The sequence below is a fragment of the Pagrus major genome, chromosome 11 (assembly GCF_040436345.1).
Source record: "Pagrus major chromosome 11, Pma_NU_1.0".
Lineage (NCBI taxonomy): Eukaryota > Metazoa > Chordata > Actinopteri > Spariformes > Sparidae > Pagrus > Pagrus major.
Genome location: NC_133225.1, coordinates 1,105,193 through 1,129,041, shown reverse-complemented (window position 1 = coordinate 1,129,041; position 23,849 = coordinate 1,105,193). Strand labels below are relative to the sequence as shown.

The 23,849-nt window shown below is 43.1% G+C and overlaps 1 protein-coding gene across 5 annotated transcripts in view; it reads left to right on the top strand.

Annotated features, from left to right (window-relative positions):
- patj (PATJ crumbs cell polarity complex component) overlaps positions 1-23,849 on the top strand; it is a 110,542-nt gene that overhangs the window by 25,279 nt on the left and 61,414 nt on the right. For 4 of the 5 annotated variants that reach the window (XM_073476109.1, XM_073476111.1, XM_073476110.1 and 1 more), the window contains exons 19-29: positions 8,433-8,642; positions 9,033-9,101; positions 17,485-17,781; positions 18,514-18,613; positions 19,361-19,424; positions 19,931-20,005; positions 20,383-20,454; positions 21,490-21,667; positions 21,790-21,900; positions 22,617-22,676; positions 23,020-23,119. In XM_073476109.1, the coding sequence (XP_073332210.1) occupies positions 8,433-8,642; positions 9,033-9,101; positions 17,485-17,781; positions 18,514-18,613; positions 19,361-19,424; positions 19,931-20,005; positions 20,383-20,454; positions 21,490-21,667; positions 21,790-21,900; positions 22,617-22,676; positions 23,020-23,119 (1,336 nt within the window). The remainder of the gene's footprint in view (positions 1-8,432; positions 8,643-9,032; positions 9,102-17,484; positions 17,782-18,513; positions 18,614-19,360; positions 19,425-19,930; positions 20,006-20,382; positions 20,455-21,489; positions 21,668-21,789; positions 21,901-22,616; positions 22,677-23,019; positions 23,120-23,849) is intronic. The other variant, XM_073476112.1, reaches the window with a different exon arrangement.

Here is a 23,849-nt window from a genome sequence, read left to right as displayed (position 1 = left end):
TGACCTGAACCCCAACAACCAGTTTTAACTCTGAAACAGCTTTTTGAAGAAACTTTCTAAAGGTTTAAATCTTATAAAACATCTGAGACACTGAAGCGAGAACATGAAACGTCCCGACTGCTTTCAGAAGTGTTTCCATGAGCTCACGTAACGACGTTCCTCTCTGAAACTCTTTACTTCAATTAGCAAAATAATAAAAAACACAGTAAAATAATTCATCTTTTTAATTTCCACATTGCAGAAATATAATATCTCCAAAAAAGTGTCCTTACATCCCAGAAGCTTCTGCAGTAATCTTTTCTTAATCATCATATGAATATAAGAAACCTGTTCGCCTCAGAGGATGATACTTAAAGATGTAACTAAGTACATTTATTCAGATGTATTCAAGTACATATTTTGAGGTACTTTACTTGAGTATTTCCATTTTCTGCTACTTTAAACTTCCACTCCACTACATTTATGTGATAACTTCATCAGTCAGTTAACAGCAGTGATCCAGATACCAGCTGAATATATGTTCGATTTACTTTTACTGAAGTTTGACTTCTGGGTAATTTTTTACAGAAACATTGTCACTGTCTTCATTTAATTTGGCAAGAACAAATAAATAAATAGGTTTTATACAGTCGTTATTTGAAATGAGCTTAAAATTTCAATCTATGAAATCAAGAGCAGGATTTGGCGATCAGAAACCTGAATCAAATTGTGACTTAAAAATCAAAAAGACAAATCGAATCGTGGATTTAGAGAATCATGACACTCGGACCAATAAAATACTTTATTTTCAAACATTCTCAGAAACGTGTTTTCATGAACTCGCTGTGGATCAACATGTTACTCTCCGTTCTCTGCACTCATCTTTTCTTAATCAGCCTGCGACAGAAACCTGTTCAGATGTTTTTAAAATATCTCTCACACAAAACTGAGAACATAAAACATCTGGACATTAGTGAAAAAACAAATAACCAACAACATTTTTACTCTCGTGTTAAAAAGCCAGTCCTCACATTTATAGAAAACCCTGTTATATAAAATATCATCATGAAAATAATTTCACCCTGATTTTAAGTTGGACTTCTCTTTGAATTAAGACTTTTTGATTATGAAAAGTGCTGAATCAAATCAAATCAGACAAACGTGTCGTCACATTAAGTCGTCAGATTAAAACAGTACAACAGCAGAAAGAAAATAATCACCAGAAACACTTTTCACTTGTGTTAATCACATGTAAATGAAATATTCCTCTGCTCACGTTGTGTCTGTGTTTTAAAGTGGAAGTGATTTATAAAGTAAAGCAGCTTCAGTGAAAAGCAGAAACAACCTCCGGCTGTGACTCAAAGTGTTTCACCTCAGAGGGAAGTCGACCCTTCAACAATTTTCACAAAATCAAATGAATCAACTTTGCACACAAATCTTCAGTGTCTCCTCTCTCTCCCTCCCTCTATATCTCTCGCCCAAGGGCATGTCGGTCCAGTGTTCTTGCCAAAGTGTTTCCTGTTACTGACTCCGCGGCTGTCAGAGTTGAGTGAAAGATGGTTGGAGGCAATAAGAGGAGAGCTGATCTGATCCGTCCGTCTCCACTCAGACGGAGAGTTTCCTCTAGAAACTGACAGAGTTAAAATGTGACCAGTGTCGCACCTGAAAAATGTTTCCTCCAGTGAAAAACCTCTGAAGTTCACGTCCACCATCAGGGAGAGAGTAAAGGATCAGCAGAAACACGCTGATCAATTCTTCTATCGTTGGAATCGATCAGCTGGTATCAGATCCATCATACAGGAGGGCAGTGACACTAACGGACCCGATCAGCACTTTATATCACCAGAATGTCACAGCAGCCTCTCGGGTCACCAGTGAACTTTTAACTGAATTTAATCAAATATGCAGTCGATTAAATTTAAAGGTGGCTGCAGGTGGAGCAGGTCATCAGTTCAGTGTGGGGTTGGTGGTTTGAGCCCCGTCCTGTCCACATGAGCAAGGCACTAGAACCCAGCAGTGAGTGAGTGAGTCTGTGTGAGTGAGTCTGTGTGAGTGAGTCTGTGTGTGTGTCTGTCTGTGTGTGTGTCTGTCTGTGAGTGAGTCTGTGTGTGTGTCTGTCTGTGTGTGTGTCTGTCTGTGAGTGAGTCTGTGTCTGTGTGTGTGAGTCTGTGTGTGTGTGTGAGTGAGTCTGTCTGTGTGTGTGAGTCTGTCTGTGTGAGTGAGTCTGTGTGAGTGAGTGAGTCTGTCTGTGTGTGTGAGTCTGTCTGTGTGTGTGTCTGTCTGTGAGTGAGTCTGTGTGGGTGAGTCTGTGTGTGTGTGTGTGTGAGTCTGTCTGTGTGAGTGAGTCTGTGTGAGTGAGTCTGTGTCTGTGTGTGTGAGTCTGTGTGTGTGAGTGAGTCTGTGTGAGTGAGTCTGTGTCTGTGTGTGTGAGTCTGTGTGTGTGTGTGAGTGAGTCTGTCTGTGTGTGTGAGTCTGTCTGTGTGAGTGAGTCTGTGTGAGTGAGTGAGTCTGTCTGTGTGTGTGAGTCTGTCTGTGTGTGTGTCTGTCTGTGAGTGAGTCTGTGTGGGTGAGTCTGTGTGTGTGTGTGTGTGAGTCTGTCTGTCTGTCTGTCTGTGTGTGTGAGTCTGTCTGTCTGAGTGAGTGAGTCTGTCTGTGTGAGTGAGTCTGTGTGAGTGAGTCTGTGTGAGTGAGTCTGTGTGTGTGTGTGTGTGTGTGAGTGAGTGTGTGAGTCTGTGTGAGTGAGTGAGTGAGTCTGTGTGAGTGAGTGAGTCTGTGTGTGAGTCTGTGTGTGTGTGAGTGAGTCTGTCTGTGTGAGTGAGTGAGTCTGTCTGTGTGAGTGAGTGAGTCTGTCTGTGTGAGTGAGTGAGTCTGTGTGAGTGAGTGAGTGAGTCTGTGTGAGTGAGTGAGTCTGTGTGTGTGAGTCTGTGTGAGTGAGTGAGTCTGTGTGAGTGAGTGAGTCTGTGTGAGTGAGTGAGTCTGTGTGTGAGTGAGTCTGTGTGTGTGAGTCTGTGTGTGAGTGAGTGAGTCTGTGTGAGTGAGTGAGTCTGTGTGTGTGAGTGAGTCTGTGTGTGTGAGTGAGTCTGTGTGTGTGAGTCTGTGTGAGTGAGTGAGTCTGTGAGTGAGTGAGTCTGTGTGTGTGAGTCTGTGTGAGTGAGTGAGTCTGTGTGAGTGAGTGAGTCTGTGTGAGTGAGTCTGTGTGTGTGAGTGAGTCTGTGTGTGTGAGTGAGTCTGTGTGTGTGAGTGAGTGAGTCTGTGTGTGTGAGTCTGTGTGTGAGTGAGTGAGTCTGTGTGTGTGAGTGAGTCTGTGTGAGTGAGTGAGTCTGTGTGTGAGTGAGTGAGTCTGTGTGTGTGAGTGAGTCTGTGTGTGTGAGTGAGTCTGTGTGTGTGAGTCTGTGTGAGTGAGTGAGTCTGTGTGAGTGAGTGAGTCTGTCTGTGTGAGTGAGTCTGTGTGTGAGTGAGTCTGTGTGAGTGAGTGAGTCTGTGTGTGTGAGTCTGTGTGAGTGAGTGAGTGAGTCTGTCTGTGTGAGTCTGTGTGTGTGAGTGAGTCTGTGTGTGTGAGTGAGTCTGTGTGTGTGAGTCTGTGTGAGTGAGTGAGTCTGTGTGAGTGAGTCTGTGTGTGTGAGTGAGTGAGTCTGTGTGAGTGAGTCTGTGTGTGTGAGTGAGTGAGTCTGTGTGTGTGTGTGTGTGTGTGAGTGAGTCTGTCCGTGTGAGTCTGTGTGAGTGAGTGAGTCTGTGTGTGTGTGTGTGTGTGTGAGTGAGTCTGTCCGTGTGAGTCTGTGTGTGTGAGTGAGTCTGTGTGTGTGAGTGAGTCTGTCTGTGTGAGTGAGTCTGTGTGAGTGAGTGAGTGAGTGTGAGTCTGTGTGTGTGAGTCTGTGTGTGTGAGTCTGTGTGTGTGAGTGAGTGAGTGTGAGTCTGTGTGTGTGAGTGACAGGTGAAGTTAAGTGTAATTGTTGAGAAAAGGATCGTTTCACACTTTGCAAACTTCAGTCCATTGGATTTATATATAATATGTCACATTTCCACGTTAAAATGTCCCAAAACATTTTCAATTAGCCGAAATAGAAATATCATGAAAGTTATTCACTTCAGTCTTTCTGCACAATCGCTCAAAGAGTTGAACTGAACCAGCTGTTTGTCCTCCGACCTCAGACCATGAACTCGCCAGTCGCTGAAACGACTGGTGATCCGGTTTGAGTCACACTTGGTGTTTCAGTTCAGTGTCGGATGAGATCTGATGAGAACTGTGAAAACACGTCTTTATGTTGCTGCTTCGACTGAACGTTAAAGGGACAGTGTTGTGTAGAAGACGACTGACGAGGAGCGTTTAGATTTTAGAACTTTTAATGAAACTTGCACCAATAAAAACAGACGGAGACCAAAGTTACAGACAGAAGTGTTGGTTTACTCTTGGCCTTGAAGTGTATGTTCATTATGAGAAAATAAAAAAAGTATGGAATGTTTTGTTGATAATATCAAACCTCAGAGAGCCTGAAGGTCTACAGTTTAAAATAAGAAGTCTAAAGTTCAAAAAACACTATTTCAGACGTAAAATCATCCCGAGTTTGATTTGAACTGACATCATAAAGGTCTTTAAAACTTTGCAGACACTCAACCTACATATCCAAAATAAAAAAAACCTCCTCATATCTCTGCGTATGAAAAACCATCCGTGGAAACATTTCACTACTTTTGGCAAAGTACATTTTTAATTTCTTTATTTTTTCCCCTCACACTTTCTCCTACGTTTCTGATATCTCCACTTCTTGACAGCTGAGGCCTTTCTTTTTCCGGAGGATCTTGTAGGAGTGGAGGACTTGAGTTCTGACTCCTCACCACCTGTAGCCATGTTGTTCAGTCTAAAAATACGGCGCCGCTTTGTTCTGGCAGCCTGAAACTTGGCACAGCAGCTCGTTCTGCAGCGCGGGCGATGCCCAGGGTTCAACACAGGGGAATTCACAAAATGTACATCCGCTCGAACCAGGAGAGGGTTTTATAGATGGTATATGAATCTCTGAGGGGTTTGGATTCTGGCAGGACCGGGTCGTCCTCCTGGTTGCTCTGGTTAAACAGACGGAGCAGAGACGAGCTGCAGATGTTTGTGAAGTTTATCTGTTTACATTGTGAGCGGGACAAAGTTCTGCTGCTGCGTTTGTAGATAAAGTAAGAGGAAAAGTAATTACCTCCAGACTTCTTGTTTTATTTTTACACTTGTTCTGAACTAAACTAACTAAAAAACCAACTGTTAGAGACAAACGTTCATACAAACTTATATCCATGTCATCAGGGCAAATTTAATTGATACAGAACTGGACAATACCGAGTGTCATAGGTCTGTAAGGTCCTCATAATGCCTCAGGAGGTTTCATTTAGTTTGTTAATGATATTTAAGACGGAGACATCGGTCGATTGAAACTCTTGTAATCAATTAGTCTAGTAAAAGTGAGTGCACAGCAGGTCAGCTGGACGGCAAACTGCAGTTTCTACACGAAGAACATAAAGTAACACACGTAAAGATGAACTTTCTCAATAATCAACCAGCTTAAATCGAGCGTTTTTTGGGGGAAGTTCCTCTTGAGCCGTTGCTTCAGGTGACACCAGCAGAGCGACTCTCTGGATAACTGATCTTAACCACGCCCACAGTGATGTCACAGAGCACCGACACACCTGAAGTACACCTTCACACCAGAGACCAGATGTTATGATGGTGTTGAGCTGCTCTTTAAAGGAACAGTTCCCCTCAAAAAGTAAAGTCCAGCCATCATCTCCTCCTGATGATATAAAGTCAGGCTCAGCCATCATCTCCTCCTGATGATATAAAGTCAGGCTCAGCCATCATCTCCTCCTGATGATATAAAGTCAGGCTCAGCCATCATCTCCTCCTGATGATATGAAGTCAGGCTCAGTCATCATCTCCTCCTGATGATATAAAGTCAGGCTCAGCCATCATCTCCTCCTGATGATATAAAGTCAGGCTCAGTCATCATCTCCTCCTGATGATATAAAGTCAGGCTCAGCCATCATCTCCTCCTGATGATATAAAGTCAGGCTCAGCCATCATCTCCTCCTGATGATATAAAGTCAGGCTCAGTCATCATCTCCTCCTGATGATATAAAGTCAGGCTCAGCCATCATCTCCTCCTGATGATATAAAGTCAGGCTCAGCCATCATCTCCTCCTGATGATATAAAGTCAGGTGAAGTCTCGTAGTCCACAGAACATTTCTGGAGCTTCACAGTAAAACAGAGTTGCAGCGTTCTGCTGAACACCTGAAGTAGCGACATGCGGTCGAACTCGTGCACGTTAACACTTTCATCTCAGCAGCTACAGTGAAGATTTCAGCTTAATAAAGGATGTAAATAACGTCTGCATGGAGCCATTTGTTATTTTTTTGGGTTGTTTCTCCGTTTTAAATCGAGTCTCCAGCTACTTCAGTTGTTTTACTGTGAAGCTCTTTATATATTTGGGTTATCGTTACTTTTCCTCTGAAGCTTAAAAGGTGTAGTTGTGATAATATTTGACCTTTGAGAATGAGGTTCCTTCTCTCTTCCTGCCTTCATTGGGAATCATAATCTTACTAACCATTTGGACCATTCAGCTGCGTCTCATACTGAGACAGAGGAGGGTTATGACCTGTACACAGTGATGTTCGTACATACAGAAGCTGTCAGGATGATTGATGGTGTGAAGACGTGTAAACCTCCTCAGAGCAAACACAGCCTCCAACAGTTAGAGTGATTATTAAGACCCAGACGGATCAGATTTCAGATGATCGTGACCCTGAACACGTTGTGACATCATGGATTAATGATTGTGTCACGTGGGGCTGAATGTTCACTTCAGCCTCGTCCTGCCGCTCGACGTCTCTCTCCTCTTGTTGTTCTTGTTTTAATGTCGTGAATCTGTGAGCGTCTCTAATCTCTCTGCTGACAGCTCATCGTTTCTGCAGCGCGTCTCCTCCTCGTCCTCCGTCAAACGCTGAGCATGTGTCTCTTCATCCGTCTGTCCTCCTCGTCCTCCGTCAAACACTGAGCATGTGTCTCTTCATCCGTCTGTCCTCCTCGTCCTCCGTCAAACACTGAGCATGTGTCTCTTCATCCGTCTGTCCTCCTCGTCCTCCGTCAAACACTGAGCATGTGTCTCTTCATCCGTCTGTCCTCCTCGTCCTCCGTCAAACACTGAGCATGTGTCTCTTCATCCGTCTGTCCTCCTCGTCCTCCGTCAAACACTGAGCATGTGTCTCTTCATCCGTCTGTCCTCCTCGTCCTCCGTCAAACACTGAGCATGTGTCTCTTCATCCGTCTGTCCTCCTCGTCCTCCGTCAAACACTGAGCATGTGTCTCTTCATCCGTCTGTCCTCCTCAGTCCGTCTGTCTCTCACTTCACTTCACGTCTCTGTTGTTTGGGAGAAACGACTCAGTTGATTTCTGTGTGTTGGATGATTGAGAGTCGACCTCCTGTGTGTTTGTGTGTTGTTGTTTGTGTGTTGCTGTGTTTGTGTGTTGTTGTTTGTGTGGATGGATTTTCTGTCATTTCTCTGGTCTCTGTCTCCCCCTGCCTGCCTCTCTGCTGCTGCACCGAGACACATTCAGTCTGAGAGAGGAGATGAAAACTGTCTCTCTCTCTGATTATATTAATGTATAATAACTAGATTTTTGTCATGTTTTCAAGCTTAACAAAAAGTAGGAAACAAATATATATGTATATATATGTGTATATATATATATATATATATATATATATATATATATATATATATATATATATATATATATATATTGTATATTTTATGTATTATATATTTTATGTATTTTATGTATTAAATAAATATATAAAAAGATGATCACAACATCTCTTGGTCTCAGGAAGTTGAGTTTTCCGTGTAAACGGCTGTAGAGATCTAATTTAAAGTAACTGCAGAAACCAGAGCTGTTTTTGTCTTGAATATTATTTTTTATTATTGTTGTTGTTGTTGTATAATGTGAAGTTACAGTTACATGTTACTGTAGTGAACCACACAGCACACAAAATATACAAATAAGCATTAAATTTAAATTTATTGGAAAGCATTTATTTGACCTGTGGGTCAGGAACGCTTCACAGACAGTCTGAGAACTAATGAGTACAGTAACTCCTTTGACTTTAGAGAAAACACAGCACAGCAATGCAGGATCAACAGCTTGTAAGCTCATTTATACACACAAGATCAACTCTACACATTTATTAGGAGCTATCAGCAGATCGATGATTCAGAAAGTGGTCCTAATGTGGTTTGTGTTTTTAGATGACATCCACCTTTTCTTATTAATTCTTTATTTGTTACCTGATTAGTTTCCACTGAGTGGTTGTGAATCTTCCTGCTGTCCATACAAACAGATCAACAGTTTAATCACACAGAACAAATAAGATGAGAAGATTCAATATAAGACAAATGTAGAGCTGCTGTCTGTGTTCAGGACCCGCTGGATCCAGGTCGCTGTGTGATGGTGATCCGATCTCTGGTTCCCGGCGGTTCAGCAGAGCGTCACGGCGGTTTACTTCCTGGAGACCAGCTGGTGTCGGTCAACCACGCTCAGGTGGACCCGCTGACCCTGTCCGAGGCCGTGGAGGTCCTAAAGTCCGTCCCGCCTGGAACCGTCCGCCTCGGCATCCGCAAACCTCTGGTGGTAAGTCCACAGCTTCTGATACATACAGACGGACCTCTGCATGATCATTATTCTCTGAGTGGAGCTTCATGTGTTCAGTTTGTCTGATCTGAACTCAGACGTTTGAACTTAGACTGGTTGACTGATATAAAAGTTAGAAAACACTCAGAATTCATCAGTTTCTGATCTATAAGGTTAAAAACTGTTGTGTATATTATATCTTAGATGAAACACGTAACAGCCGACGTTAACATGCTCAGTTTCTTCAGATTTCACTTCAGATTCTGTCAACATGTAATTTAAATGTGTCCAATAATAAAATAATAATATTCACATCAACTAACTCAAATATTCTGGTGCCAACGGGTCAGAAAATCAACCTTTAACCGACTAATGTGACTGTTTGTGCAGGTGGAGGAGAGGAGGAGGGAGGACAGCAGCCAGGTGTCTCTCAACAACACACAACTACCTGTACCAAAGGTAACACACACACACACTCACTCACACACACACACACACACACACACTCATTCATATTGTACATTTTATGACCGGACGTGTGTCAGTTAAAGGGCTGCAGTTAACTATTTTTATTGTCAATTAATCTGTAGATTGTTTTCTTGGTCGTCTGATTTTTTTCTATTAAATGTCAGAAAATTTAAAAAATACAATTAAAATAAAGAAAAAAGGAAAAGCATCAAACATTTAAGCGACTGAGACCAGAAAATGTTTCCTTTTTTTTTTTACAAGAAACATGAGTAACATGACGGATCCCAAACTGATCTGAAAAGTTATTTACTTCTTCTTTAAGATGAAATCTTCATGTAGCTGCTGAGCTAAAGGCGTCAGCGTGCACGAGATCGACCGCATGTCGTTTCCTTCCACCTCTGTCGGACAGTTCGGTGACTCTGTGTTTCAGCAGCACATTAATTCATGTTTTAGGAAGACGTGTTGAACAGTGACGGATGGTGTGTGCAGGTCTAACACACACAGTGTTCCTGCTTTATTCTGACTTTGGATCAGTATTTTTAGTCTAACATACTTAATATACCAGCTTTTCACGGCTGTCGACTGCGTGTCACAGTCTTCATCAGCAGATGGGACTCGCTCTGTTTCTGAATCAGAGGTGACGGACGTGTCGTTCACTCTGCAGATTATAAAAGCCTTTAAGGCAAATTAGTGATTGTATAACATTCATATGGGACAGAGACAGTGGTTACCTCTCTCTCTCTCTCTCTCTCTCTCTCTCTCTCTCTCTCTCTCTCTCTCTCTCTCTCTCTCTCTCTCTCTCTCTCTCTCTCTCTCTCTCTGAGATGTTAATCAACTCAATCCAGACTAATTGGACCATTAAGATTTTCTTCCACATTATTCTCTCCCTCCCTCCGTCCGTCTTCTTCCTGCCTCTTCCCTCCATCTCTCTCCATCTTCCACAGTTAAATCTCTCCTCTCTCTCTTTATCTCTTCCCTCTTAACTCATTTCACTTCAGTTTGCTTTATTGGTCTGGATATCAGATGAACCGCGCTGCCAAGGCTTTTGACTATAAGAAAAATAAATGGAGGGATAAATAAATGTAGATAAATATGTGGAGCATGACAGGAATGGATGCAGAGTTCAGAGTGGATTTACACCGCTGTAAAACAAGAAGATACAAAGACTGATAACAGGTGGAGGACGACCGAATGCTGTCAGCATGATCACAGCTCGTAGATGAGCTGGTGGTGTTTGTTTGTTGATGGAAAAATGAGTCAAGCCAGTATGATGCCGTCAAGTAATCTTGAGTCTTGCAGCCGTTGTTTCACGCTACATGACTGATCAGTGACAAGACCACACACTGGAGACAGGACGGGAGAAGGACCCGGTCCAAACTGTGCAAGTTGTTTATGTGCTGACAAAGAAGAAACAGAGAGGAATATGTGTGAGAGGGTGGATCAGGATGATGGTCAGCAGGACGACACGGTGACACACACTGAAGCACTTGTGTGTATGTGTGTGTGTTCTGATTCTACAGGCTCTGGCTCCGTTCGATAAGACTGGGTTCAGACAGGAGAGGGTGTCTGCTCTTATTGGCTGTAGCTTAGTCCTACCTGGCTCGACTCAGCCTGATGTTTAGTCTGGTAGATATCCAGCAGGTGTGAAACACGTCTTTGAACAGTTGTTCTCTGGTGTTTGAGCGCTGCGCGACTTTAGAAAAATACAGAAATGTTATTTTACCAGATAACTTGAGCAGCTCAGTAAAGACTCTGCACCTGATGTCAGCTGCAGGCCGAGATCTCCGTTGTTAATATTTATCAAGTGCTGCGATCTCAACGTTCAGCTTGAATGCTGTGAAAACCCAAAAAAACAGATAAATAATGTGAAGCAGCTGAGTTAACGCACCTTAATTCACTTTCATAAACTACGATGTGACTATTGTGCACGATGGAGACACTGTTTCTAGGGTTAGACATTTTTTTTGGCCTAATTTTTTTGTTACTTATCGGCCGATATAAACTGATACTGATACCTGTGATAATCTAAAAGCAGCTGATAATATCGGCTTTTAATGTGACTTCAGTTGCATATTGACCTTTTTCCAGCAGCTGCAGGCAGTTCAGCGCTCATGTTGGAAAACTCTGCAGGAGAAGTGAAGAGAGGAATATTGTAGCATCATCCAGAAACAGAAAAACGGGTGGTGAGAAAGTGTTTCTGAAAGTCTTTTCACACACTGCAGCCGCCACCATCGGCTGAAAGAAAGGGAGATGTTCTGGGCTGAAACAGCCGCCTGTCAACACCCGAGGGCCCGTATGACCCTGAACTACAGATTAATAGAATAAATTCAAGCATAGGAAAATAAAATTATTCATATCAAGTCTTAAATTTATAGCTCACAGTAATAAATAAACAAATAACAATGTAGAAAAAAAAGTGATCAGAAGTCAACATTTACGTACGTTAGCGTATTTCTTCTTCTTGAGAAGCTTCAGTGAACGCTGTGGGAGGAACAGGGTCGTTGGCTCACCTTGAGTTGCAGATACCACGACACACATCCTACACAGAAACCGAGGCGACTTATTGATTTGTGCGACTATAAAGTTTTTGATATTACCGGGAGAAATGACTGATCAGGAGCACGACGGGGCAGAAAGGGTTAAAAACAATGAGACCACCATGAAACTCAGGAGTTTGTGCAGTGATGTGTCACAGTGGAAACAGGTGTCTTGTATAGACAGGTGAGAACTGGAGTGATTTCATTCAGTTTTCAGCGTGTTATTGTCTCTTAACGGCCACATGGTGGGTTTTTTCTGCAACACAAACTGAGCTGCTTCTTTCAGCTCGTGGCTGAAACTTGTTTTGTGATCTCTGCTAACAGAACCGACAAACGGGCCGAAGGTTCCGACTTTGTGCTGATCATAAATCAGCTGATCATCTGCAGGAAGTCGTGTTGTCGTTCTGTATTCAACCATTTCTCTTCTTTGTTTCTCCTCACCTCTGTCGTCTTCCTCCTGTCCCCTCATCGCTCTCTCCTCTTTCACCTCCTTCCTTCCCTGTTTCATCTCTCTCCTCTTCCTCCCTCCTCTTTCATCTCCTCCTCTCTCCTCTCTTTCACCTTCTCTCTCCCTCTCTCCCTCTCTCCCTCTCTCCTTAATCTCTCCTCTCCCTCCCCTCTGTCTCTGTGAAGCTGCTGACTCAGCTCGATGGCTGGATGGTATAAAGTGCTCCATCAGCTCAACCAGCAGCATCTCTCTCTTAAGTGAGTCGGGGGTGGAGAGTGTTGGGGGGTACTCTGAGGACACTCCGGTCCTCCAGCATCGGTACACTCAGTACTGCAGTACTCCAGTGAATACTACTGCAGTACTGTAGAGTAGAGGACGGTTCATTAGTTCAGTAATTAAAACCACTTTATTTTGTCGTCTTTGCTTTGAAAGTGAAATCATCAGTTTGTTGTGTGAGCAGTGGGATTTTTAAAGGACGAGTTTCTGCTCCTAAAATCTGCATCGGATGTGGTTCCAGTTGTTTTCCAGTTTAAATGAGACGACATGAAATCATTTTCTTTGAAACAAAACCTCCTCACAGCTGTTTGAGGACGTTTCATCTTCAAGTACAGAAGTCTTATCTTGTGCACACAGGATTATAATGCGTGTTGAACTAACGCGTGTGTACAAGTTATTATCTTGTGGATTATTATATTTAACGCTGTGGATCTAATATCTAGTGAACACAGTTTATGCTCCGCAGACATGTGTGACATATGATGTCGACTTGGAAGTTAAAGACTTGTGACTTGACTTTAGACACGATGACTCGACTGAGTTCATTTCATGTTTTCATTTTATTTATTTTTCAGGTTTTAAAGTGAGGAGGAGGGAATATTTCTTTTTTATAGAGAAGAAATTAAGAAATAAATCAGCTTTTCTAAAGTTGATTTATTTCAATGAATAATTTCAGTGTTGTGATTCTCCAAGTCACAGTTTAATTTATTTCTTTTAAAAAAGATCAGAATATTTTACAACAGCTGAGTTTATCCTGGTGTCTTTCTGCAGGTTAGAGTTTGACAACATTTCAGGCGTCTGTAATATTTCTATGATTGAAACTGAAGCTCGTTTCGATCTGTTTTTGATTTGGAATTAAAATCACGACTCATCTTATTGTTAAACAGGTTAGAGACATTTTCACATTATATTAAACAGGTACTAGGACTTTATATTTTCTCTTTATGAAGACCAGATACTGCAGGTAAGACCGAGTATTTAAAAAGTGACTTGACTCACCTAAACTAAGGACTTGACTCTACTTGCCAAAGAAAAATGACTTGTTCTCGACTCTTGGATGAAATGACTTAAGTCACATGTTCGCAAAATACGACATCACTTCGAGGACTGTCAGAAGTTCTTCGTCGTGTCCTGTGGTCGTCTCACTTGAACTGGTGCCACACCGCCCCTCTGGATTTCTGGTGGTACTGCTCCGTCTTGTTCTCACCTGTCCGGACAGACGCCTCCGTCTGTATGCGTGTCTACAGTTAGCAGGAACAGTCTTAACTTGAGATTTCTTGTTTACAAACATTGTTTTCATCTTCTTGAGTCACACAAGAACTCACAAGATGAGTTTGTGTAAGATTTGTATCATGTTATCACAAGATTGATAAAAATAGGAAATATCAGAATTGTGTGTTGAGCCGACGACAAAGATCATCAACACCCTCCATCTCAGCTGTTTTACCTAAAGTACCTCTTCACCTGGGTACTCTGTACTGTACTCTACTATGTACTGCATTGTACTGTATGTACTGTGTACTGTGTGTACTGTACTGTGTGTACTGTACTGTGTGTACTGTATGTACTGTACCATGTGTACTGTACTGTACTGTATGTACTATACTGTGTGTACTGTATGTACTGTACTGTATGTACTGTGTGTACTATACTGTGTGTGCTGTACTGTGTGTACTGTACTGTGGGTACTGTGTGTACTGTACTGTGTGTACTGTACTGTGTGTACTGTACTGCACTCTCCCGTGTTACCCTCCGTCCTCGTGCTGTCTCTGCGGCGGCCGTCCTCTGCGCTGCTGTTTTATTTCCTGTTTTATATGCAGCCCATTTGGCTGAAGAGGGTTTTTCACAGCCCACAGGTCTCTGATGGGTTTCCATAAAGACAGCCGGGTCGGCGCTGTCACTTCACCGCCGGATCGTTCTCTGTCACGCCAGCCCGCTGACCAGAGAGAGACCCCCGTTACACATCCACAGCTCGTTAACTTTTAGAGGTCACATGTAGAAGACGAGCTGCTGCTGTAGTTACAGGCTGCGATCACATTATTCTGATCTGCTTTGTGCAGATAAAGAGCTGCAGCACAGCTCAGTTCAAACCGATTAAACCCAGAGAGGAGAAACGACAGACTCTCACTCAGAAAACACTCACCGGTTAGTTTTTGTTTTTACTCTGGCTGTTGTAAAAGAAATGTTCAAGTCCTTCGTAGTTTTACTGATTGTTACTCACTGGACTGTGATCTGATATCAGAAACATTCATGTCTCCTTTAACCGCTGAACAAACGAGCTCACAGTTGAAGCTGATTTAAATTTCTGACCGGTTGTTTGAGTTTGTGGTCAGCACACAGAAAAACATGTTCAGTCAATGTTCAGTCAGAGCTCTGAAACTGAAACTGGATTTAAAAAAAGGATTTTAACCAACAAATAATATTTATAATCTGTTTAACACCTCAAGTTAAAGCAAGTATAATAAATATGTAAAATATTATAAGCCCATTCTAGCCCCGACTGTATGACATATAAAACTTTGTGACATGAGCTGATACTGTATTTATATTTTCTGTTTTATTCATTCAGCTACATTTAGCACTTTAAACCTAAAATATGTAAGAACTGGCCACATTTTGAATTTATACCCCAAACAAATAGAGCAGAGTATAGTAACCACTAGCTGCAAGGCTAACTGTGCTAACTAGCTAACGGCAGCAACAGTTAGCAGCAGTTAGCTGTCCGGACTGGGAGCTCAGTGTGGTATTACGAGACGGGCCAAGGCTAACTGCTTACATGCTAACTTAATTACACATCTCTGCAAAACATGACACAGACGCGTTTGAGATAAAACTCTTATTTTATACGATTTGTACATGTTGCACCATTAAAAATAAAAAATAGTTTGTTTATTCATTCTGTTGTGCACTGAAAAACAGAGACTACTGCAGATTAAAACAGATGATAAACAGGATTAACAGATTATAAGAGTGGCTATAATTGCAATTTAAAATGTTTTTTTAAAATAAAACATCCCAAGATATGACTGAAAAAGTAAACTTCCTGCAGCTGCTTTTATAACCTGTTTTAACTCAAACATAGTTTCATCACATCATGTGATCTGCTGCTGAAGTTCACTTTAAAGACAGATATTACTGGGACCTGCAGACGAGCACTTAATTACAAGTTCACATTATAGATGTGGTCGCTAACTGCTCCTGTAACAAACTGGCCACACAATCCAACAACAGACAGTTTTGACTTGTTTAATCATTTCATCAGGAGCGCGATGGACACATTAATCAATAAGTTCAATAAGCGTTAGTTGCAGATGTCGTTAACAGCTGGCTGAGATCGCAGTTTGAGTCTGATAACCTCCAGATGTGGTTGAACAGGTCCGATCACATGAGTTCTCCAGATTCAGATCCTGTTCAGACCAGATTAAAAACAAAACCAATCACCAGCTTTCATTTGTGCAACGACCAGCCGTCCGACAGCTCCATGACCTGATGACCTGACGACCCGTCAGTCCTGCAGACAGTTCGAGGGTTCAGACCCACGGCTGAAGCTGCACGCGGCCCGCTGCGTCGCTCTGCAGCTGAACCTTCGACTCGTCATCTCCACTGTCCTCATCGCCTAATGGCAGAGATATTAAATGACAACGTCTTTAAATCTTATGAATATGAGGCCAGGCAGTCACGGCCAATACACATCAGTCTGCAGAACATCCTGTTAGCGTTATGAGCTCTCTGCTGCTGCCGCCGTCTGCTCCTCACCTCCATTATACAGCCGTGATGGGCCGGCTTCCCGGGCCCAAATTAAAAGAAGAGGAACAGAGTCCTTGACGATGAGGCTTCGTCGATGGAAATTAGCCTAAGTGTTGTCATTAATATTTCCCCGCGCGGGCTAATGTCTGCATCGTAATGTTAAGAACAGGATATCCCCTCAGTATCTGCTGAGGAAGGCTCTTTGGGGAGTTGGACAAAACCTTTATGTGTTCAGAGATGAAGGCTAATGTTCAAAGTGAGTCAAGTTTTAGATTTAGTGCGAGCTGCGGTTTTACACTTTAGTTTCTTCACTGAGGCAGACAGCAGGAAGCTTCTGACTGATTTACTGACTGTTCATTCACTCAGGTGTCCAGAAAACACCGAGACCACTGATCCACCGGACTGACGAGGGACAGAAAGGACTGTCTTTATGTCTTTGTGACTTTTTACCAGTTCAGTTCTCTTCTGGCTCAGCGTCACAGTGATCTTCTTCATGGTTTTCAGATCAATTCAAAGTATTTGACCTGTAAAAGGCAGAAAACAAACTCATCATAATCAGCTGAGTATAGTAGATAGATTATAATAAGAGTCAACACTGAAGCAGTGCAGCAAACCTCGATGTGTTTAGTTTCACATGAGATGGTAGAGACTCCTCTGTGTGCTGCCTCCATGGATCAGATCCTCTAAGACACGAACATGCGTCCTGATCTGATGTCACTTCCTGCTCTGTATGAAACAAACCCGTCCATCTCTGGGACAAACAGACTCCATGTTTCTACTCAAAGACAGAAAGAAGTTCATGTAGAACATTTGCTGAATTTACAAGAAGGAACAAATAAGTCAGAATCAGTCAGAGACAGAGTTTCACACAGTTTATAAAGTGTCTCCAACTCAACAACTCACTAAACTGACACATTTGTTAAGGGAGTCTGGTGATGTTTTGGTTACTGGTTCAATAGTTGGATCAGTTCAACGACGGTTTCGAGACATTAACACATGCTCTTCTTCGAGAAGAGAGACAACATGACACATTATTCCAGTTTTAAAACCCCTCCACCGGCTGTGTGTGCTTCAGGATTGATTTTAAGATCCTTTTACTGGTTTGTAAAGCTCTTAACGGTCTTGGTCCTTCCTGATTATCAGATTTGCTTTTAGCCAGTGAACCCTTGAGAACCTTCAGGTCTTCAGGTAGTGGCCGTTTAATTATCCCTAAAGTCAGAAGAAAAACGATTCACTTCAAACCTCCTCTCAGTGCAGAGGGAACAGATCGAATCCTTCTCTCTTTAAGACAAAGTTTTTTCCTCATTTGATTCTTCTTCAGCTGCTGTGACCTTTGACCTTCTCACTGTTGATTCTTGTGTTTCAGGGTTTCGGTGACGGCTCCATCCTGCCAGAAGACCTGCGACAAGAAGAAGAGGAAGAAGAGGAGGAGCCGGAGCTGATCCTGGATGGAGGTCTGCCTCGCTACACCTCCTTCCCTCTGACCTCTGACCTCCTGCCTGTGGAGGAGGGCAGGGAGATGGCCGTGGACGAGGAGGTGGAGGGAGAGAAGGAGGAGGAGGTGAGGACGCAGGAGAGCTCCAGCTCTCTCCCCAGGAAACCTCCTCCGTCCTGGGAGGAGTGGAAGGTGATGTCGTCCAGCCTGGCCCGAGGAGCAGAGGAGGTGAGGCTGGAGCTCAGCAGACTGATCTGCTCCTGTTTTAACTTCCTGTTTCTATACTGATTTTTTTTTTTTAAATTAACGTCACTGAAACTTCACACGTCCTGTAAATGTTTTAAATTAAAAGCCTACACAGACAGCGACGGATTACAGCTGTTTGAAGTAGCTGGGGACGTAAAAAACAACCAAAAATGAAATAAAATGGCTCGTCTGCTGTAATCCAAGTCTGCAGGAGCCCCGAGATCCAAAACAGATTTGAAAAGACGTTATTTCCCCCTTTTTTTAAGATGAAATTTTCGCTGTAACAGCTAAGCTAAGTGTTAGCATCAGAAGTGGGTGCACGAGCTCCACTGCACGTGTAATTAAATGATCCATTATGTTTAATTTATGTTTTACTCTTCTTGAACTGAGGTTGTAGAGATCTCGACTCATTAACTCAACACTTCTTCCAGAACTCACACGGCTGTAATCCCTCACTATCCAGTTGGCCTTTAATTTGAATCTATTGCAGGAAATGTGAAGCTTCAGTGACGGTAAATTATCAGCAGTCAAAAAAATATCAAAGCAGAAATGATTGTAGAGAAAACAGGCCTGTGGAAATGGATCACATCATAATACATCCTGGAAAGTGTTTCCTCTCTCTGATATATTGATCCTTGATGTGGAGTATCGACACTCTTCAATTCTCTGATATTGAAATGTGATGCGACGTTTTTATTGTTTGACTGTTTCCAGACGTGGAGGAGAGAGCAGGAGCAGCTGAGGGAGCAGGAGGAGGACGACCTGCAGAGATCGGACCATGAAAGCATCGTGTCTGCAGGAAACCTGGTTCTGGGTGAGGAACTGAATCTTTATCAGCTCAGAGATCCTCACAGGGAGACCTGAAGGCCACAGAGCTGCTGGACGGGTCAGAGACGCTGTCCGTGTACACAAATACACAAAAACTAGAATTTAAATTTCCAAACCAAAGAAAACAGATTCAATAGAGAAATGCATTCATTCTTGACTTGTTGACACGTTTCATACCGAACTGTTCCAAGTCTTTGACCGTACTGTGCTGAATGAAAGCTTTGAGATGTGGTCGGAACATTTACCTCAAATAAAGGATCAATAAAACGATACATGATGATGATGATGATGATGATGATGATGATGATGATGATGATGATGATGAAGATCATATCAGCAGAAACATTTTCTTCCTCACTTGATCTCTTCACATGTTGTCAGAGTAACAGAAGTAACATTTCATCCATCCAGAGTCAGAATGTTTTCCCATGTTGTGATCAGAACAGAGGCTGTTAATGTTGAGATCAATAGACGACAAAGTTCACAGGATCTTTGTCCTCCATCACCATGAAGCACCACATGGTTCAAACGCTGAGTCATCAGGAGACGATGCTGAGTGCTGTTTGTGACCACTGTGGTGCTGCACGCTGCAGGAAGTGTGTTTCAAAATAAAAGAAGATGCATGTGAAACTGTGACAACCTGCAGATATAACTGTACTAACTTACTCTGTGTGTGTGTGTGTGTGTGTGTGTGTCTGTGTGTGTGTCTGTGTGTCTGTCTGTCTGTCTGCAGGTATTTCAGACTCCAGAGACAGTGAAGCAGACTCTGAACTCACTCTGACAGACACCGACACAGAGTCAGTACCTCCTCTTCATCACCTCCTCTCCTCTCCTCTCCTCCATCACCTCCTCTGTCTCTCCTCCTGGTTGTTTCCTGTCCTGTGTCGCCCTCTTCTGGTTGAATTTGTTCATCGGCCTGTTTTTATTGATGAATGTTTAAATTAAACTTTACTGCAAGTTTTAATTTGTAAACTTGAACTGAACATTTCAACAGTGGCACAGTTTTACTTCTGATTATCTTTATTTTTAAGGTTTTTAATCACTCTACTCTTTGGCTGCATGATGCACCTGGTGGTGATATTGTAAATGTATCCTGCATCATTTGTGGAAAGTTTTCCCTAAAATTAATCCTCGATGGATTTGGTATCTTATGAAACTTTGGGATCTTGAGTTTGTGAGAGGTTCACGTAAAGATGTCCACCAGAGAAGAGAGAACAGAAGTGTCACGTAGTTTACAGGTGAATCCGATCAGTCAAACATCTTTGATTAAAAAAAAACGTGTTGTCGTTTTCTTCCTGTGGAGGTCCGTCAGGATGATTGACACACAGAGGAGGAAGAGGCGGAGCCAGGGAGGAGCCTCTCTACCAATCAGAGGAGGGTAGGAGACCTGCTTCACCTGCAGCTAGTTAGAAACCTGCAGCTAACTGTGTGTGTGTGTGTGTGTGTGTGTGTGTGTGTGTGTGTGTGTGTGTGTGTGTGTGTGTGTGTGTGTGTGTGTGTGTGTGTGTGTGTGTGTGTGTGTGTGGTTTAGTTTAGTTTATTTAAGAAGCTAATTATTAAACGCATGAAAACATAAAACATGATAACAGATCCCAGAATTAGTGTTGTTTACCTGGAGTCCCTCACTGTTAGAAAGGCTTCATGTGTTCAGTTGTTGGAACATTAAACTCAGTAGTGACACAAACACAGTTCACATCATGAGTATTGATCATCAGTGTTTTAATTAGTTACTAAAAGATCAATATGTGTCCACAGTGATCTTCCTGAAAGAGAGGAGGGGGAGGGAGAGGAAACACCTGCCTTCAGTCACTGGGGACCGCCCCGCAGGTAACACACACACACACACACAGGCTGTGTCTCAATTCAGGGGCTGCAGCCTTCGAAGGGCGCATTTGAAGGCCAATTACGTCACAACCCCAGGCGAAGGCTGTCCCAATTCGAAGGCTCCTTCAAATGCAGCCTTCCTTCCCTCTTTTTGGAGGACGCACCGCTGCTATCCTTCGCGGCCTCCCATATCCCAAGATCCTTTGCGCACCCGAAACAGAAGAAAGAAAGAAGGGAAATGGCGACATCAAGTGGTGTAGATCGTCACTTTCGCGGGCCTGGGCGGCAGAAATCGTGACGTAAGGGTGAGGGGCGGGAACATCCGGTGACGCAACCAGGAAATGCTCCGAAGGCTAGACCGTCCCATTTAACAACGGTGGACCTTTCTATTTAAGTTTTTATTATTTTATTTTTTGTTGTTCTATTTTGCACGATTTATTCCTTTTACATTTTTTTTTGGTAGTTTATTGTATATTTGTTTTTTATACTTATGTTTCTGAGCGTTCTCTGGCACAAGGTTTTCTTTTGGGATCAATAAAGTTTTATCTTTTCTGCTCTTAATTTGAAAAACAATTCAAAGGGATATGCCTCAGAATAAGTTCACTTAAGTTTTCTCAGTCACAGCGGCTCGGATTTTCATTTGTGACATCAGGTCACAGTCCCCTAAAGGTCCAAATGTGACGGGCTGAGGTCTTTACAACAGAGACAACCAGCTCGGGGACGTTTAGACAAGAAGTCCATCAGGTGTTTGAGGACTTTTTGCTCTTTAAGACATTTAGCTTCCAACCTGTCCTGAATACAGGGAGCTGAAAACTTGTGAAACATCACAAGCCGTCTGCCGCCATCTTTAATATGAGGCCACCTTGTATTCAGGCACCCGGTGACCCAACAGTGGGTGTGTTGTAATGACTGAGATAATACTGTATGAAAGATTACTGATGTTTGTCTGTCTCATGTTTGGTGTTACAGTGGCTGTGTGTCTCTCTGAGCACCAGGAGTAGTCTTTGGGGGGTAATAACCAGTATTTCTGCCCCTCAGGGTGGAGGTGTGGCCTGAGGAGGGTCAGTCTTTGGGTCTGAGCATCGTGGGAGGTCGACACGTCATCAAGCGTCTGAGGAACGGAGAGGAACTGAAGGGAATCTTCATCAAGCAGGTTTTACCCAACAGTCCTGCAGCCAAGACTCAGTGTCTGAAGACCGGAGACAAGATCCTGGAGGTAGGACTCTGTCCACAGATACTGATGTTCAGCAGGTGACTCCGCCTGTCACACCTGAGATGGCTTGACTTCATATCTTAATATTGTCCGGTGTGTGTGTGTGTGTGTGTGTGTGTGCACAGGTGTCAGGTGTTGACCTACATGCTGCCAGTCACGAGGAGGCAGTCAGTGCCATCAAATCAGCTCCGAGTCCCGTCGTCTTCATCGTCCAGAGCCTGTCAGCTACTCCGCGGGTCAGTGTCCGACTGAGTGTTTCAAACATGGACATGAAACACATGTTGATCTGATTCTGTCTTCCACTTTCTGAGGATTTCTTTATCTCTGATGTCCATCATGTCATCCTCTCAGCGTCCATGAATCCACTTAGAAATCTGAGAAAAAGACTCTGCAGAACTCCCCTGAGAATCTTCATGTTTTTAACTTTCCTTCAGTCTCAAAGTGACCCAGTGACGGTTGTCTGTATGTCCATGAGCACACTGCAAACAGCAGCCACCAACAGCTCATTCAGCACAGTTTGAATGGAGAACATCTGATTAAATGTACACAAATATAGGCTAACAAAAGCAGAACCTGTCTGTAGCTGACGTTGCAGGGTCTTTCTCTCATGATGCTTTTAGTTGCTTCTGCCATCACATTAGCTCCCAGATTGGCCTAAATGTTGGTGTTAGCATGTTAGCATCCATCAGATTAGCAACAACATTTTCACACAAAAGTCAAATATGAAAGTGAGCTAATAAAGATCCACTTTAAAATACAAGGAGGGGATTTAAAGTAGAGTAGGAGCTCACTGTGTCTGTAAATATCTCTGACACTGACAAACAGACATCTGACGGGGTTTAACACACACACTGAGCGCACACACAGACTACACATGGGTCAGATACACTGTGATTAACACAGACTTTAAATGTGATACACACTCAAGTCTCACATTCTGTGTGTGTTTCAGCCTGTGTCTGTAACAGCTCCCAGCCACAGTAAACACAGAGCAACGAGGACAGAGTCTCCGGTAAGAAAAGGAACCACCTCATTCTTAGTTTACGCTCCACAGACTCACCGGTGTTTTATTTAACTCACCGACTCAATGAGCTCTGTGAAGAGATGGATGAACATCTCCTCTCCTGTATCTTCACATCCATCACAAACAAAACAACAACAGGCCACTGTCCAATCCACTAACACCAAACTGTGAGTCCTGTAGAGTCCAGCAGAGGGCAGCACAGCTCCAACACACACACACAGCTGCAGGGGTTCAGCCTGGAGTCGCACATCAAACACATCACAGACTCACAAAACACCTGTGACGTTCTGTGAAGACACACAGTGACTGACTTTGTTTGTTTCCTCTATAGACACCAGCTGCAGCCCCGCCCCCTCCGAGACAGCCCCCGCCCTACAGACCTCCCAACCAATCAGAACAGGAGCTGAACTCTGACCTGGAGCAGGCCAAAGGTCAGTAACACAACACGAAGCCAAAAGTCACACACTCCTGCATCAGTCCAAACACAACCTGCTGCCACACACACTCAGTTAGAGCGGAATGAACCTTTAATCCTGCAGCTGAATGTTTAGTCGGAGTTTGGAATGATGTCATACTCAAGTTGACCACGCTCCAGTACAACAGGTCGGACCAGCGGTTCTGGTCGGGTCAGCTGTTGATGAAACACATCACGCTGTCGTAACGTGTCCACAGACAGACAGACGTCCGTCCGTCCCGTATGTCAGACGTCCGTCTGGCTGTTTACTACACTTTAATGAATTTATAGTTTTCAGGTATTTAAAATAATATTTCCACGTCTCAGTCGCAGTCCGGTTATAAAACCACCTGGTGAGAGTTAGGAAATAAAACTCTGAGGTTAGATTCAGTTAACAAAAATACTCGGTTAGGTTTTTGGAAAAGTTTGTGGTCTGAGTTACATTAATAAGTCAGCATTCAGGACAGGAGCAGTGATGATCAGCAAAAATAAAAATCATCTCTGTTTAAAGTAACAAGAGATGAGATACCCACTGTGAGCCAATGAGAACAGGGCACACGACGTAAGGCTAAAAAACTCACTTTGTGAAGATCCATATTAAACAGCTGTGTGGAGCCATCTTGGTTTTTGAGGTCGGGTTTGGTGACGTGTTTCCATCTACATGTGACGCTTTGTCGCTCGCTGCTTGTATTTCTGAACACACAGGT